Genomic DNA, 12,882 nt, shown 5'->3' with positions numbered 1-12,882 from the left:
AGAAAAAGAAAAGTCACACTCATGTCTAGTAAAAGTGATATTGATTCAGTTCTATCCTTAACAATGGAAACAGCTTGCCAGCTCCCGGGAAGTCAGATTTCTGCCTTTCCTGACCACCCTTTCCTGCTTATTGGAAAGTGGAGGAAGTAGAAGAATATAGTTCCTAGGCTAGGATGCCAGATTAAATCAGGTTCCCTACCCTGCTGAATGCTGGACATTGTAAAACAACCAAGCAGATTACCTGGATTTTTCTCCTTTCCCACAGAGGAGAGATGGCAGTCAAGGTTTCTTCACCAAAGCCCTTTTGCTATGTAAAATAAAGGAGGGTGGTTGTCCACCATAGCACAGTAAATGACCTATCTTTTTGCTTGGTCAATTGAAAGGATTTTTTCCCAGCAGAAGTGACAGTGTATGGAGAAGTAGTCTACTGGCTAGAATATATCCAGTATTTGTGATGAAGAATTTTTTCTTCAGGGGTGCTACTATTTTGAGGTGTTTCTTGATCTTTTTGAAAATAATATTGAAAGTGTCTGGAATACCAAAGTTAGGCTATTTTATATCTCATTATAAGTGACTATACAAATAATCAGTAAGCAAGTTGCTTCCTTTTCACAGTACAAATAGATTAAGGAGCACTGAAGCTGAAGTTCTTTGCACACAACCGTGGACAAAGAGGAAAAGTAAACTGGAAGGATGGAAACACGCAGATTACTTAGCTCATGATTCTTTTGCAGAGGGCTAAATCACTTTAGTTTTGTTCCCACTTGCCATTGACTCTTAGTTTGGGCTTGGATAAGTTACTCTGCTAGTAGAAACTGCCATAAGACATCATTATCACCTCACTAAAATCAGTGGAGTTGTAACATGTTACTAGCTAAGAGTTTGTCCTTTAGCTGTAATTTGAGTCCATTATTGGCAAGCATCAGAAAAAGTATGCTGCCCTATATATCAATGACATTTTCAGAATGAATCGATATAGAGGAGACAAGTATGTTAAGGCTTTACAAAACCTAACTAGCTATAGATACAGAGGCATTTGTGGCAGTGTCCATTTTGTACATAGGGCTCATGTCCTGCTTCTGTGGGGTAGACAGGGAGGGCTCATTGCCCATTTTTAGGATCAACGCTGGTCATTCAAACATGAGTATCCCTGCAAATCAACAGCAAATTTGGCCTTGAATTCAACAGATCAGATCATTATTGTGAATATCCTACAAAGTATTCCTTAATCATTTGGGCAGAATTCCTATTTAATTGTATCAGCAGTGCCCAAACATGGCAGAGTTAAAATAGTATGGATCAGTCTTAAGGAAATTAGAAATCCCCCAGCTACCAGAGCTATTCACACTAGAGATGCTTTACATATTTCCACTGTACTTTATCGTGTTCAATCTGTTTACATTTAGATACTGTTTTTAGATACAGTAGTTAGGTAGTTTTCAGTGAAACTACTACATTATTACGTATGGAAATACCATAGTGCTAATCAGTGTTAACCCAAAGAAGTTATACTTCAGCTGATATATCAGCTTGAACCTATTGTTTGTATTAAAATTGGTATAATTTTTACGAGCGAGATTTTTTGAAGGATGATTTAATGTATTTGAAATTATATACAACATTTCCTCACAAACTTAATTACAATAGGATTTTGCAAGAAATTAAGAATGGGGTGTAACCGCATATCTTCCAGAAAGACCAATATTGCATTTTATCTTTTTTTTTTCATAGTTACCTATTACTGTGTATTACGAAGCTGGAGTTGACACATATCTAGTAAGAGAGGTTTTTAAATGCTGCACATCCAGAGCATAAAGAAACAAGAAGTTAGCATTGTCATGAGGGAAAAATTACTCCTATGTTTAGAACTCAAAAAGTAATTTCACAAGTCCATAACAAATGCATTATGTAGTAACAGCAAATGTTACATATTCTCACCACATGGTTTTAAGGACGATTTATTTCACTAGTTTAGTAACATATAAAAGTGCTGTGTTAAAGATTTCAAATTTTATCTGCAGGTTGAGCAGGTATATGAGGTGATGATGCAAATCTACATCCATCAAAGATTCAATTCTACTACAGAAAGTTAATGTTTCAGAAAACTGGAGCGCTCTCTGGCTCTGTGACTCCGGCTGAAAGCAGTTACCCAGCAGAAAGGACTGGTTTGGGTTCACAGGCACAAGCACACTGACAAAAGCAAGTCTTTGTTGAGCTTTAGCGAGTGAATAGTCTTTGTTTACTACAACATTATACAGGAGGAAATTTAGAAAGTTGACTGTCTAAGATCCTGTTTATAACTGAACTGAAATAGCCTATTTTATACAATGTGAAAAAATTTAATTTGTATAGACAAAAAAACTATTCATTTTAATGTGAAGCCCTCTTTGAGATTAAATGAAATGATATGACCCATACAGTAGAGAGCAGACATGAGTCTGAGCAAGCAAATAGGAATTTTAAAACATATATTCATTATATATATTTAAAATGCCCATATTTAATGCTGACATCTATGGCTTTTTTGAAAGGTGTCAAGCAGACTAGTTTCTAAAACTGTAGCTGTATTACTTATCCTAATAGTAATAGTGTTCTGCATTTATCCACGAAAATGATTTTTAAAACACAGATACTGAAACAGTACAAATCTCTAATTTCATCATAAATCAGAAGAACAAAGTATGATATAAATGTGAACTGTACTAAGATACACTTAATGCATTAAGTTTTCCAGCAGCGGACAGCTTTCAGAGGCAACTGACAGATATGCCTACGTCCATTGTTTTCATTCTTTCTAATAAATATCCACTCCGGCACTTGGCAATCCACTTCAAAAAAAACAAATGTTATGCTAACATCTACCTCTGTTTTACAATAACAAAGTAAAAGCAGCAGGAACCAACCCAGATCTTTAGCCTGAATGTTATTTTCACTTTTCATGCATTTCATTTCACAGCTTTTATACTCGATGCTAGCTAAGGCTGTTTTAGCAGATCAGCTACCACACCTACAAACAGCACGAACTATGAGCGACCACTTTACCTTCTGAAAAATCAATCAGTCCCAGCAAATGAAGCAGCTTCAGAGATGCAAATATAATCACAACAATACCCACTGTTTGCAGTCCCTCCGACTCCCACTCTAGAGTCAACATTCTTCCAGCAGGCAAATCATTCCAGGCTTCACACCAGTTTGCAAGCAGAGGGAAATTAGAGGATTTCACCAATATTTTGCTCTGAAGAAAGTTGCAGTGGCGCAAGGCAACGTTGCACTGGGCTGCAGAAATTCTCTAACCACACTAGCTGAGACAAAATATCAGAAAAAGCCCTGCATCTCATGCTTCTCTAAGCGTTTCATTTCATCAGTAGTGAGTCCTCTTAGGTGGGTGCGGTGGACCACTAACCCCTGGGTATGACATTGTATCCGGCAAGTAACGCTACTTCAGAGCAGCTGGAAAAACCTCTCTCAGACCTGGAGACTTTGCTGTGTCAGTTCAAAGAAGAAACACTCCCTGGAAACTTGTACTAAGGAGCACGCTGCTGTCAGCGCTGCGCGCTCTAACACTCCCAGACCCAGGCTTTGCAATTCTCTCCTTACAGCCCTTCCCAAGCTCATTTTAGCACAGTTTTTGTTAACTTTGGCAAATGACAATTTATGAAAGACATCTGTTTGCACATATGCTGAATGCTGCATGACAAAAAGCGACTACCTTCCGCATTAGGCAAGATACTGTTTAGAGAAACACCGTCTCTTCCTATTCTTAAGCATCGCCAGAATCTAATTAGAATTGCGAGTGGAAATGAAAATGAAATTACAGAAATACACATCAGCAGGAACTGTGCCTCCAGCTAGCAACATGCAGTGCTGTCAATGAGAAACCCACTGCCCAAACCCCGGCTCTGTAGCCAGAAAGAATGTATTAATGACTGAGAAGTGAAAGAGTACTTTTCTGCCTAAGGACATGAACCTGGAAGCCCTGAACCCCAAACTCTGATTCATGTGAACAGGCATTAGACGTTTTCAACAACTACTAGGAAGATCTTGCCCAGATTATGCATCAGGCGAAAACGAAGAGAGGCTTGTGATCCCAGATGATTTATCGGATAGCCTGTATAAAATTAATTGTGTTGTGTTATACTAACATGAATAGCAAGAGGCTACCCTTGAATAGGCTCTAAAACACATTTCTGCAGCACCTGCATTACTATCAAGTTGGGCCTGAAGGCTTATTCTTGTATCCATCCTAAAAATCCTGAATCCTGTCCACTGACATATAAGACACTAGAAATAAAGGCAAGGGAAGTCTCAGAAAAATTGATTTTAGACACCCTGACTGTTAAAGAAAAATGTAAGATCTAACACCAGAAACAATCTCAGAAACCAGGTCTGGCACTGACCACTAATTTTAGGTCATTTAACTCTTTCCATTAGGAATACTTTTTACTAACTTTCTGAGAAGCACAGAAACTTTTATTTTTGGTCGGAAGGCCACTAAAATTTAGATCAAGACAGTTAGGAAAAAAATTAACAATTTACTGCTTAAGGACTACCAGGAAAAGTGGGAAAATGCAATATTCCGTTTGCTATCAGCTGTTTCAAATTTTTCTTTTGATGACTACACTGAGTTGCAATTAAAAATGAGAGCAATAGATTTTTCCCTATAGACCAGGACTACAGAAGCTGTAGATATTTATTCACTGGAAAAACATGCATGTACTTCAGTTAATATTGGGTTTTATTTAGGCAACATATAAGCACCAGTATTCTGATTTTTTTCCTCCAGGTATTTAACACTGGAGTGTCATGAGTTCTGTAAGTGCTCTCAAACTGAATGTCAGTTTCTACAGAGCTAAAAGGATGTCTAGGAGGAAAGCACAATAAAAATAAACCAGAAAAAATTTACTATCTCATGTCTGCACCTTCCAGGTGCATAGTTACCTTTACTTCATACTATAAAATAATTATTCAAAAAATTTTCATATTAAGTTCTGCTCTATACTATTCCATTTTAAGTTCTATTCTTTTTTTTAAAAAGAAGAAAGTAAGCTTTGTTTCCTCTTTTCAGCTACTGGTTATTCCGTATCATCTTCCCCTTTTAAGGCTCTGACATTTTGTCTTAACTCATTCTCATCTCTCACTTAGGTTTAGTCCTATTTATTTGTCTCTTCCATCTTTCAAATGATGAAGCATAGCCAAATGCCCTTGGGAGCAGAGGTCCTTCTACTTGATCACTAAATGTGCCAACCCATATGCTGAAAGCCACCCAGCAAGCATTACCGTCTGTAATGAGTGTTTTATTTTCTGTCCTCATGAAAGGAGAGAGACCTGGATCCCTCCTGGAAAAAAAAAAAAAAAAAAAGGAAGGCGGGCAAAGATTATTAATCCAAAGAGTTTTAGGGGCCAATTCCATCTACTCTGCAGGTGGCTGATAGAAGAAATTTTTTTAGGAAAAAAACTCATCTAAGAATATTCAATTTAATTAATATAATTGATTACTGACTTCCAAGAATACCTCCTTTGAAAATAAAGGAGTAAACTTTTCCTGCTCTTTTTCATCATAGCTCCACTTGCATTTGATATTTTCTAAGTTAGGGAACCCACAGACAGACTTTGTGAATCTCTGAGTCTCAGCTCTGGAAAGTAAGGCAATAAGGATAATAAACTAAATTATATACAAAGCAAAAATAAGTGGTGTATTAAATGCTTCCTTTAGTATAACACACAAGAGATTCAAACAAGTGTCATTTAAAGGAGGGAATTCTTCTGGAAGTAGTTCAATTAAAAAGAAATAAATCCATGCCTCAAAGCATTTGAAAATAAAATCAATCTTGAAAAAGATTTTAAGATTCACTTATATAAAGGTACCTTCTTGTATTCTGATCACTTCCTAAATTCATAGTCTAGTGTAATTTCTATGTCTCTCTTCCTATTTTGAGCAATATTTCAAAAGAAATATTTCTGTGACATGTCCTTATGGGGTGCCTGTGTTGGCACTATAATCAAATTTTAAAAGCTGTTCAAAGAAGAGGGAGTTTTCATCAATGCCATCTCCAGGATTCTCATGAAAACATCATCCTTTACCTGAAATGATAAAACCAGGGACTGACAGCTTATAAAATCCATACACTGTTCTGGCTCATTTTCTTTTCCTTAATTCCTGCTTTCGTTTTAAACATTGCAGTACGTTCTGATGATGACTTAACAATAAGGCTATTGCCTAAACTTTCTTGCCACTCTTCAACAGGTGGTATGGGAAGAAGAAGAAAAAAAAAAGTTTTAGCATTATGAGGAAGCTATTACAGCTAACCATCACATCTTCCAGTGGCCTGAAATTTTCCTGAACAACGGAAATTCGAAGCAGAACCTTTATTGTTTGCCTGGCATTTGGGCACTGTCAGACTGTGGGTCTACTGAGCTGCTGCACTATAGGAAAGCATAATCATGTCAGTAGCTATGCTCCAGTATGGAGTACTCCCAAATTAGCAACACACACACACACACACACACACACACACACACACACACAAATACAGTGTTAGGCAGATCTGCCCCTTCACAAAGTACGGAGAGTCTGTGCGGGAGCATGAGGCTGTCCTCTCCTCTGTGGACACATGGCAGAACTTGCCATATTCCTCAAAGGATGGAGTGAAGATGATGACAGTCGTGGGCCTTTTCCCTCCACCTCCTCTCCCCCGATGATTAGCGGTGAAATCATAAAAGGCAGTATGCGTTTCTCCCTCCAAGGCAGGTAGCCAAGAGGAACCCTATGTGCAGAGCAGGAGGCATTTTCTCCCTTAAAGCACAAATCTTCAGGGAGTTCTGGACAGGATTGTGTAGATCTGCCACATTAGCAGGGTTCACTAGAACAATCCAATTTCAGAGCCCATCTACAAAGTTTTTCCATGAATAATGCTGATTAATTACTAGCTATGATAACCATTTGAAATAGAATGATTTACATATGGAACAAAATGAACATAAAAAGATACTTTAAATACGACAGTGTATTATCTACAAAGTAAATTCTAAATCTGATTGCTGAGTGCCTGTAGAACATCTATGCGAAATTTCTCCCTACGTCTTGGAAACAGAAACAAATACTCAAATATTATTTATAAATCTTAGCTATGGGGAACAGAATTTTAATAACGTCAGAACTGACTAAGAGCAGATGAGATCTGCCATTTCAGAACAAACAATATTCTCCCTAATTTAATACATAACAAGAAGTACAAAATGCTTGAGAATAACATGTAAGATGCTATGAATTGAGTAATTAAGGAATAAACCATTTTGAAATTCTAAAAATAGCTAACTAATAATTCAATGGTTAGTGTATTAGGGTATAAAATTTCCCTATAATTTTATATCATTACACAGTTCTTTCAAAATTATCTGGTATTATCTTTCATATGCATTGATAATCTAGTTTAATTCCAGTAAACTTTTACCTTTTAACTACAACCTGCCAATGTAATTAGCATAGCAAAATTAGAAAGTTTGTATTTTCTTTTAATGGCTTTGAATTTATTATTATTAATAACAATTACTACTTTAGCACTCACAAGGCATTAACATTGCAAATTTATTATTTATAGCAATTCTTATTTTAGTGCTTACAAGAAGTTTACACTGTAATTTATAAAGTCTTCTTCCCTATTCAATTTCTTCTGGATTTTGTACGTGAGAATGGAGAAATAGGAATGCCTAACTACTTTCAGTACATTTAAGTATTTTAATGTATATTAAGTATTTTTCCAGTACATTTTAACATCTGCATGTAAACAATATCAGGCTTTCCTCAGGGAAAAATCTCTCACGCCTGTAATCATTTGCATTGCTCTTCTGTGCACACAGTCTGCATTTGCTATTGTCTGCTTTAGAATGGGGCTACCAAAACTGAATACAGTTTTCAAGGTGAGGATATATTTCTCATTAACTGGCTTGAATTATGTTTTTTTAAATGATAAAATCTGTCCAGTGTTATAACTAATTTAAGGAAAAAAAACACTCTTAATTGGCTAGCAGTAATAGTTCATCAGAATCTATTTGAATTTTTTCCCCAAACGTGGCTGAAAAGGGAAACTGCTGATGAGTTAGAAATAGAAACAAAATTTGGAGGTATTAATTAGCTGCCCTTCTTTCTGCACTCTCTTTTCCAGAGGGAAATGTCAATCAGCCAGAAGAGAAAGAAGTCAAATAAACACAGAAAAGGCACCTATGCACAGGTCAGCCACACTCATAATCTAGTTATTGTTGATACCAGATCTGAGTTTATTCTGTAGCTCATAATGAGTTGAATCCTCCTGTTAGCCAGCCAGCAAGAAATATGTTCACAGGCAATAATCTATAATTTTCGACACAGAAAAGTTTATATCTTAGATCTTCAGAAGAAAACTTTGTCCAGTAGAAAACATTTTGGAACCTAGAGAAGCAATTAACTTAATTCATGTAAATCCTTTCAAGAATTATTCAGAGTAAAAAAATTCATATTTTTGAATGCAACACCTCCTGCATGGTCTCTTATAGCTAATCACAGAATATAGTGTAATCTTCATAAAGTGCTTAGAAAAATAAGAGACCAATATACGGGATCACTTTGTCCATCTCAACAGTGCTGCAGACACTAAAGAGCACAATAATTACACTACTAAATAACTTATCCAACCAAAATCGTAGGAAAACTTTCCCTAGGTAGAATAGCTACTTAGAATGTAATTATCTAAGACAAAATTTGTCAGACTCAATATATCATCTTTAATATTTACACTAAGTGCCCTAGATCTTTAACGACTGTAAGTGGATATAAGCTGAGAAAGAAAACAATTTGAACACCTGTACAGGCAACACAAGATTTCGCCGGTTTGTAGTCAAGGCAGAAAACATGATATCCAAGCTTTTTAAGGCTTGGTCGCGTACTTTAAAGCAAATTACACTGAAAGGTTGTTGCAGCTATAACCATCTGAAGTTGATTTCCCCATTCTTGTAGTGTGATTCTAGGCTATGGTATAGGATTTTACTACTATTTTCTTTGTTTGCACCTTCTGACTCTCACTTGCTCCTAGAAGTTTTTGTTCTTGCTTTGATCTAAATCAAAGGCCTGCTGCCATTACTGCTCTGAAGACAAGAGGTGAAAAAAATCCCACAAGACAACCATAATCAAAACCCTCCAGTGACATAACAACTACAGGTGACTTCATTTTTCTATAAAATTAATTGGTATAGCTCATTACAAAATTATGCTTAAAATAGCTAGTGTGCAAGTGAATTTTAAATTAAACTGAGCAACCACAGGAGTAGCAGAAACATTTTCATTTTCAAAGCTTTACCAAAGCATTAGAGAGAGGCTATCTCTTTCCTAAACAAGGTTAAATTACATTTAGTAATAGCAAGTAATCAAATTTTGATTTGTTTTACTGCAAAGCCCACTGGCTCGCCTGGCAAACTAAATTATCTCTAAATTATATCACTATGTCTTCAGCCTACAGTCCTGTTTTTCCTTTTATATTAAATCATACTTGATCTCACAGTAGGAGAAATTGCCACTACCAAGTTTGTGAGTATAAACGTATGTCCCTACTGGAGAACCACAGTGTAATGTAATGCAACTATTTGAGGCCAGCAGAACTGAACTACCTTACTAGCTGTAATACAGCTGCGTTAGTATAAAGCTCAGACTGGGTTAAACTGCCTAGCAGAGAACAAGGGAAAGAAAAGTTACCCCACAGCTTGCTGTAGATTGGCTCTAAAATTAAATGGTTCTTGCTTCTCCAGCCATTCAACTACCTGAAATGAGAGTGCAAGCAATATTTTTAAGACAGCTCAAGCCTGAGGCATGATTCGCCTGTACATCTGTAATTCCCATCCCTTCTCCCAAGGTATTATCTAAGTAAATATCCTTGACCCACCTTCTTCTAAGTACCTGGTCACAGTGCACTTAATATATGCTTTTCCTACTTATAGGAGAATTTCAGCTTTTTTCTGCATGATCCTGTTCTTCAGTCTTTTCACAGTTAGAAAGAATACAGTAACAGTGGTTTCTGATCAGCTGATTTTTTCTTCTTTCACCACTATTTTTGTCAATACACAATGGAGTCAGATGACATCTTTATCAATCATTTTACTTATATAATCTGTAGGGAACTGTAGGAAGGCCTACAGATAAAGCTGGTAGAAACGATGGGGCGAAGTAGCAGAATTCACAAGTCCATATTCAGTCGTTTCTGTTCAGCAAATTATGAATATATCCATTGATGCTTCTCCATATATCTAAAAAGTTAGATTTTTAGGGACTGTGAAGCTGTTTGATGACCCTAAAAGAATTCCTAATGGAAGAGAGTGTTTACTGCTATAATGAATGAGAAAACAAAAGAACCATGTTAGTTATAAAAACTAACATTCTAGCAATCAACAGGAATTTTCACTATTGCAGCTTCAGAATCAAGTATCTATTATTTTTAAATCCTGAAGGTATCCTGTGCAATACTTTTATTTCAAAACTGGTGTGGCTGGCTCTCTATGACTCAATACATGGAGTTAGCAACTAAACTGAAGAAAAAAGTATTATTAAACATAATCTCAAGAACGTCGCTGTCCTGCCACCCTCTTTGTGATGTACCTATCTTTCTCTCATTTAAAATAACACATCTGCAACAAATTTTTCATTTTGACTTCTAAAAAGGTGAAGCATGTTATTTTTCCCATAGCAACAGAAAAGTATTATAAACAGAGTCTGAAGTGGCTGACTTATTTCTACATTTGATATACTTGTTAAAATACAAGTATATCTGTCTGGTAAAGATGAGCTAGGATGAATTAACCGTTATTACACAACTGCAGCTTATTCAAGAAATATGACAAAACCTCTGTAGTCAGGATTCTGTACCTTAGTTATAAATTTATTCCAAGTGTTATTCTATAAGAAATGCACTGATCTGACTACAGACCTGCAACACATGACAACCATTCAGAATAATGCAATATTCAGAATTACTCCATAGCATTTGTTTATGAACTGTTGTTTGTCTGATTTATTAACAGCTTCTGAAGCATGGTACTGTTTATTTTTTACCTATCATTGACAAAATATCATTTATATCCCTTCCAATGACATCTTAGAACTTCCTTTCTTGAGTAGAACCATTTTCAGGTGATTTAGTTTTACCTACACTATAATATGAAGACAAGCTGCATATGATTTATTTTTATGAGCAATAATTTTAGGGTTAAATCTAATTTGAAGCACACTTGAAAACAACCATTTTAGGGCCAGACCTCTTCTTGCTTCTAGCTGCTGAGGGCAGGGGTTTTTTTTGTTCATGTGTTTTTTTAAAGTTTCTGGGGTCCTAGAAAGTAGTAGATTGGGTTTAGTGCAGAGAAATCGTGGGAGAACAAACAAAGGGAAATGCACAAACATACAATGATATCGATGAATATCATCCCCTTACTGGGTGGGGCAAGAGCACCATATTTTCTTTTCATTGAGAGGTTTCTCTCTATTACGAATCTCAGAGGCTTCCAAAGGTGCTCACTGACACCTCTCTCAAGAAAAGCATAAGTGAAGCAGAGTACTAACGACAGTACAGTACTGGGCACCATCAGACCCTGTATTTGGCTTGTCTCCTCAGGAAATTTACAGGTTTTGTGACCTGGATGCTAATTCTTTCAAAAAAGAGAGAGAGAAAAAAAAAAAGACTATTTGGGAAGGTGATCCTAGATACAGCATAACTTGATGATACCTTGTTTCTCAGTTGCTAATGCAATTTGCCTTGGCTTGCAGCTCCACCACAGTTTATTGCTACAGTGATATTTGAGGATGCCTGCAACATAAAATGAGAGACTTTACCTGTTACAATAGTTTTGCTGTTCTAGCAGTCTTTCAGCCCTTGAAGGAGAAGATGAACTTACAGTGCTTTGTTACCACCTAGGTAAGTAACCAGAAGGGTCTGAGCTCTCCCCCGAGGAAGCTCTGTGTTGACTAACAGACCACCCTATCACGAGGTTTTCTTCTGGCATGCAGATACTGAAATAAGGGAAGCAACAAAATACAGAAACACACTATCTGGCAACTCCAAAAAAACTTGAAAGGACATCACTTTTGGTTGTGTTAAATACCACTGCAGCTCTTTTCTTCTGTCCTGGCTTTGCAGGGTTCGTGCCAGACTCTCTACCTTCAGGGTTATGGCCCAGAAGTGGATAGCACATTACACACAGCAAATTTACAGCGCTGTGACAAGTTCATTTTCACATGCTTATTGACACGCCACAGGCCATATCCATACCCCATAAAGAGGACACCTGCATATCTTCATCCACATTAAGCCAGCAATCTCAAAGCACAGTTCAGAGGGGATTCTAGAGACATTTTCAGTCATTTTTAAGGCCCAGAATTTGTTTGTTGCTGTTAATACCTCAGATACTTCAGGAACCATTTCCTCCATTAATCATCTGTGGATCAGGTTATGCATTTTAATTTCTCTAATCTTCTCAGTACTAATTTCGCTAGCTTCCTAATAATGCTGCTCTTCTCTGAACTCACTTCTAGTAGGCAATACAGTTATACAGAAATTAGGTACTAACTAGTTTTTAGTTGGAACTCAATTAGTCATGAGCAGGATCAAATGATGAGATTGCCAGCCACAGACTTAGTATTTCATTAATATGATTCTCTCACTAGAATAACATTAAGTAACATTTTGTCTTGTTTATTACACAAGAGCAAAAAAACCCCAATCCCTCTCTTTCCCATCAGTGTTAGACCCCTATGTATGCCCCTAGTTTTTAGGGCTTTACATTCCAGTTGAGGTACCCTAAGACTGTGCCCAGATTTCAGCCCATTCCCTCACTGCAACTATTTGTTTTGGTAATGTTCATTTCCAGACT

The 12,882-nt window shown here is 36.7% G+C and overlaps 1 protein-coding gene across 7 annotated transcripts in view; it reads right to left on the bottom strand.

Annotated features, from left to right (window-relative positions):
• Nucleotides 1-12,882, bottom strand: part of KCNIP4 (potassium voltage-gated channel interacting protein 4) — a 434,674-nt gene that overhangs the window by 104,644 nt on the left and 317,148 nt on the right. The window contains exon 1 of one of the 7 annotated variants that reach the window (XM_068943279.1): nucleotides 3,043-3,582. The exons of 5 other annotated variants lie outside the window; for them this stretch is intronic. In XM_068943279.1, coding sequence (XP_068799380.1) covers nucleotides 3,043-3,154 — 112 coding nt within the window. In that variant the 5' untranslated portion in view covers nucleotides 3,155-3,582. Of the gene's footprint in view, nucleotides 1-3,042; nucleotides 3,583-12,882 lie in introns of those variants that run through there. One more of the 7 variants, XM_009673306.2, reaches the window with a different exon arrangement.

The sequence above is a fragment of the Struthio camelus genome, chromosome 4 (genome assembly GCF_040807025.1).
Source record: "Struthio camelus isolate bStrCam1 chromosome 4, bStrCam1.hap1, whole genome shotgun sequence".
Taxonomy (NCBI): domain Eukaryota; kingdom Metazoa; phylum Chordata; class Aves; order Struthioniformes; family Struthionidae; genus Struthio; species Struthio camelus.
This window is presented reverse-complemented; position numbering and strand designations above follow the sequence as displayed.